Source organism: Callorhinus ursinus, unplaced genomic scaffold, assembly GCF_003265705.2.
Source record: "Callorhinus ursinus isolate GAN/ISIS: 27379988/994484 unplaced genomic scaffold, GSC_fseal_2.0 scaffold4, whole genome shotgun sequence".
Lineage (NCBI taxonomy): Eukaryota > Metazoa > Chordata > Mammalia > Carnivora > Otariidae > Callorhinus > Callorhinus ursinus.
Window position 1 is genome coordinate 161,241,847 of NW_027397066.1, and position 2,398 is coordinate 161,244,244.

The 2,398-nt window shown below is 42.8% G+C and overlaps 1 protein-coding gene across 1 annotated transcript; it reads left to right on the forward strand.

Annotated features, from left to right (window-relative positions):
- The first annotated feature begins 799 nt into the window (after positions 1–799).
- Positions 800–1,258, forward strand: LOC112825901 (ATP synthase peripheral stalk subunit F6, mitochondrial-like). Its single transcript, XM_025873996.2, has one exon. It carries the CDS (start codon positions 856–858, stop codon positions 1,180–1,182), a length of 327 nt encoding a protein of 108 aa, XP_025729781.1. The 5' UTR covers positions 800–855; the 3' UTR covers positions 1,183–1,258.
- Positions 1,259–2,398: the final 1,140 nt, after the last annotated feature.

Sequence of the window (2,398 nt, forward strand, 5' to 3'; positions counted from 1 at the left end):
GAGACAAGGAATGGTCAATTAAGCCCATTCCAGCTGATTGCTATGGTTTCTGGCCAGGGCAACTGACAAATGTGCATTAGCAGCCTCTGCCAGTCAGGATACAGATGTGGAAGCAATCTCTCTGGCATGATGCCATTCTAAAATAAGTAGAGGCAGAGAAGAGAACAGCTTAGGTCATCACTGCAAACAGCTCAGATTTTAAGGACTTCTAGTTGATCCCAAAGGCGCTGGCTCACCACTCATTATATGCTGGGGGACTGTGGGCAGTAATTAATGATTATCCAATGATATCAATTAAAACCAAGGAAAGAGCTCAGTAGGATGCATTAACTCTCAGAGAGAGTGTGCAGAAAGAGGGGAAGTCCATCTCTTCCTGGGCATTTGGGGATGGAAAGTGCTTGTGGATGCCACAGGGTATTTTAAAAGGGACTGGAATTTTCTTTGCCTCTGCCACTCGCTTTGTAATGATAGTTCTTAATTGAGGGAAAGCAAATGTGAAGGATTTGGGCTCTGAAGAGAACTTATTTTAAGATCACACCCTGGGTGCTGAACCAGCTTTTTAGGGGAGTCTGAACATACTCCCACTTGTCTGTATTTGGTGCATTAAGGAAACAGAAGTGATTCTCACATTTGTAAGGATACTAAGAAAGCAACAAAGACCACTGACCTGGAGCCTTGAGACCTGTGGCCCTGTAACAGCTCTACTACTGTCTTACTATGTGATTTTGGATAAACCCTTTAACCTCACTGAGTCTGAGATTCCTCATTTCTCAAGTAAGAATAACAATACATGAGAATGGTCGCGGCCGCGGAGGCTCTGGCAGCTCGGGACTGAGTGCAAGTAACAGAATCACCATGATTCTTCAGAGGCTCTTCAGGTTCTCCTCTCTCATTCGGTCCGCAGTCTCAGTTCATTTGAGGAGGAACATTGGTGTTACAGCAGTGGCATTTAATAAGGAACTTGATCCTGTACAGAAACTCTTCGTGGACAAGATTAGAGAATACAGAACTAAGCTACAGGCATCTGGAGGACCCATTGATATTGGCCCAGAGTACCAGCAAGACCTAGAGAGGGAGCTTTTTAAGCTTAAGCAAATGTATGGTAAAGCAGACATGAATACGTTCCTGGACTTCAAATTTGAAGATCCTAAATGTGAAGTCATCGAAAAACCCCAGTCCTGAAGAAAGAATGTAAAATTTATTTGGTAACTTGTCCTAGATTAGTTGTACAACTGTATCAGAATAAACATACATTTCTCAGCAAAAAAAAAAAAAAGAATAACAATACATGTTCTTTCCTTCTCTGTGGACTATTATGAAACTTAAATAGGACAATATACACAGAAACACTTTGAAAAGCACAATTTTGGTAGTGAGGACAGAAAGTACTGATGACAAGAGCCAAGAGGAGCCACTTAGCCACCAACTATCCTTGGGAAACTCAGAAGGTCATCATAAAACTCTAAGTGCACTACAGGCTTGGTTCATGGAGTTTTTTGCAATCTACCCAAAGTGATGAACCTAAGGGCCTGGAAAAATGCCCAAGGAAGCAATAATGTTTGCACATGACTTCAGAAGGTTCCTGGCCTTTTTAGGACTATCCATGGGCCTCTAGCAAGTCCCTGAACCCCAGATTAAAAGTGCCTGTTCCCAGGATCAGGAACATGATAATAACAGCCAGATCTGGGTTAATATACCTTGAGAAAGAATGTCACAGTGTCACTGGGGACCATTCCTAGCAGATTGAAAGTGAGGAAATACATTATTTTTTATATTTATCAGGATCATCATGAAAGTAATACTGTACATGGTCTATTTTTCAAGCAGTATTTAAGGGTAACCTGCCACACATTTCCTAAACATGTTCTAAGATGTAGCTTGTTCTACAGTTTGCCCTTCCATATGTTCCCATCTACTCCCTGTCTTTTAGAGATTCATCAAAATTTCTGGGCACAGAGGACCACCCCGGCTGTTTTCAGCACAATCATGGATTGATTTCCTTTTTATATCTCTGCTGTTATTTCAGAGGGATTTGGGAAACAGGGGAGACAAAGATGTAAACAAACATATAAAAACCCAGAAGCTCCTCATTTCTTTCAGATGATACAAATCTCTACCAGTTTCACCCCTGGAAGGCCAAATGGGAGGACCTGCCTTGGTTTGCTTTTGCAGTGTCCTGTCAGGCCATCCACCTAAATTATCCATCCTGAGCCCTTGAATGCCAGCATCCATGCAAGGGACCATCCCAGCCATCATGAGCCAGGATAGGAACAGTACAGCAGCAGCGGCCAGATCTCAGTTGATATAACTTGAGCAGGAATGTCTCAACATCCCAGTAGTGTGCATGTGTCCCTGTGACTGAGATCACTGGTGCACTCTCCTGAGAGACTATGTGGCC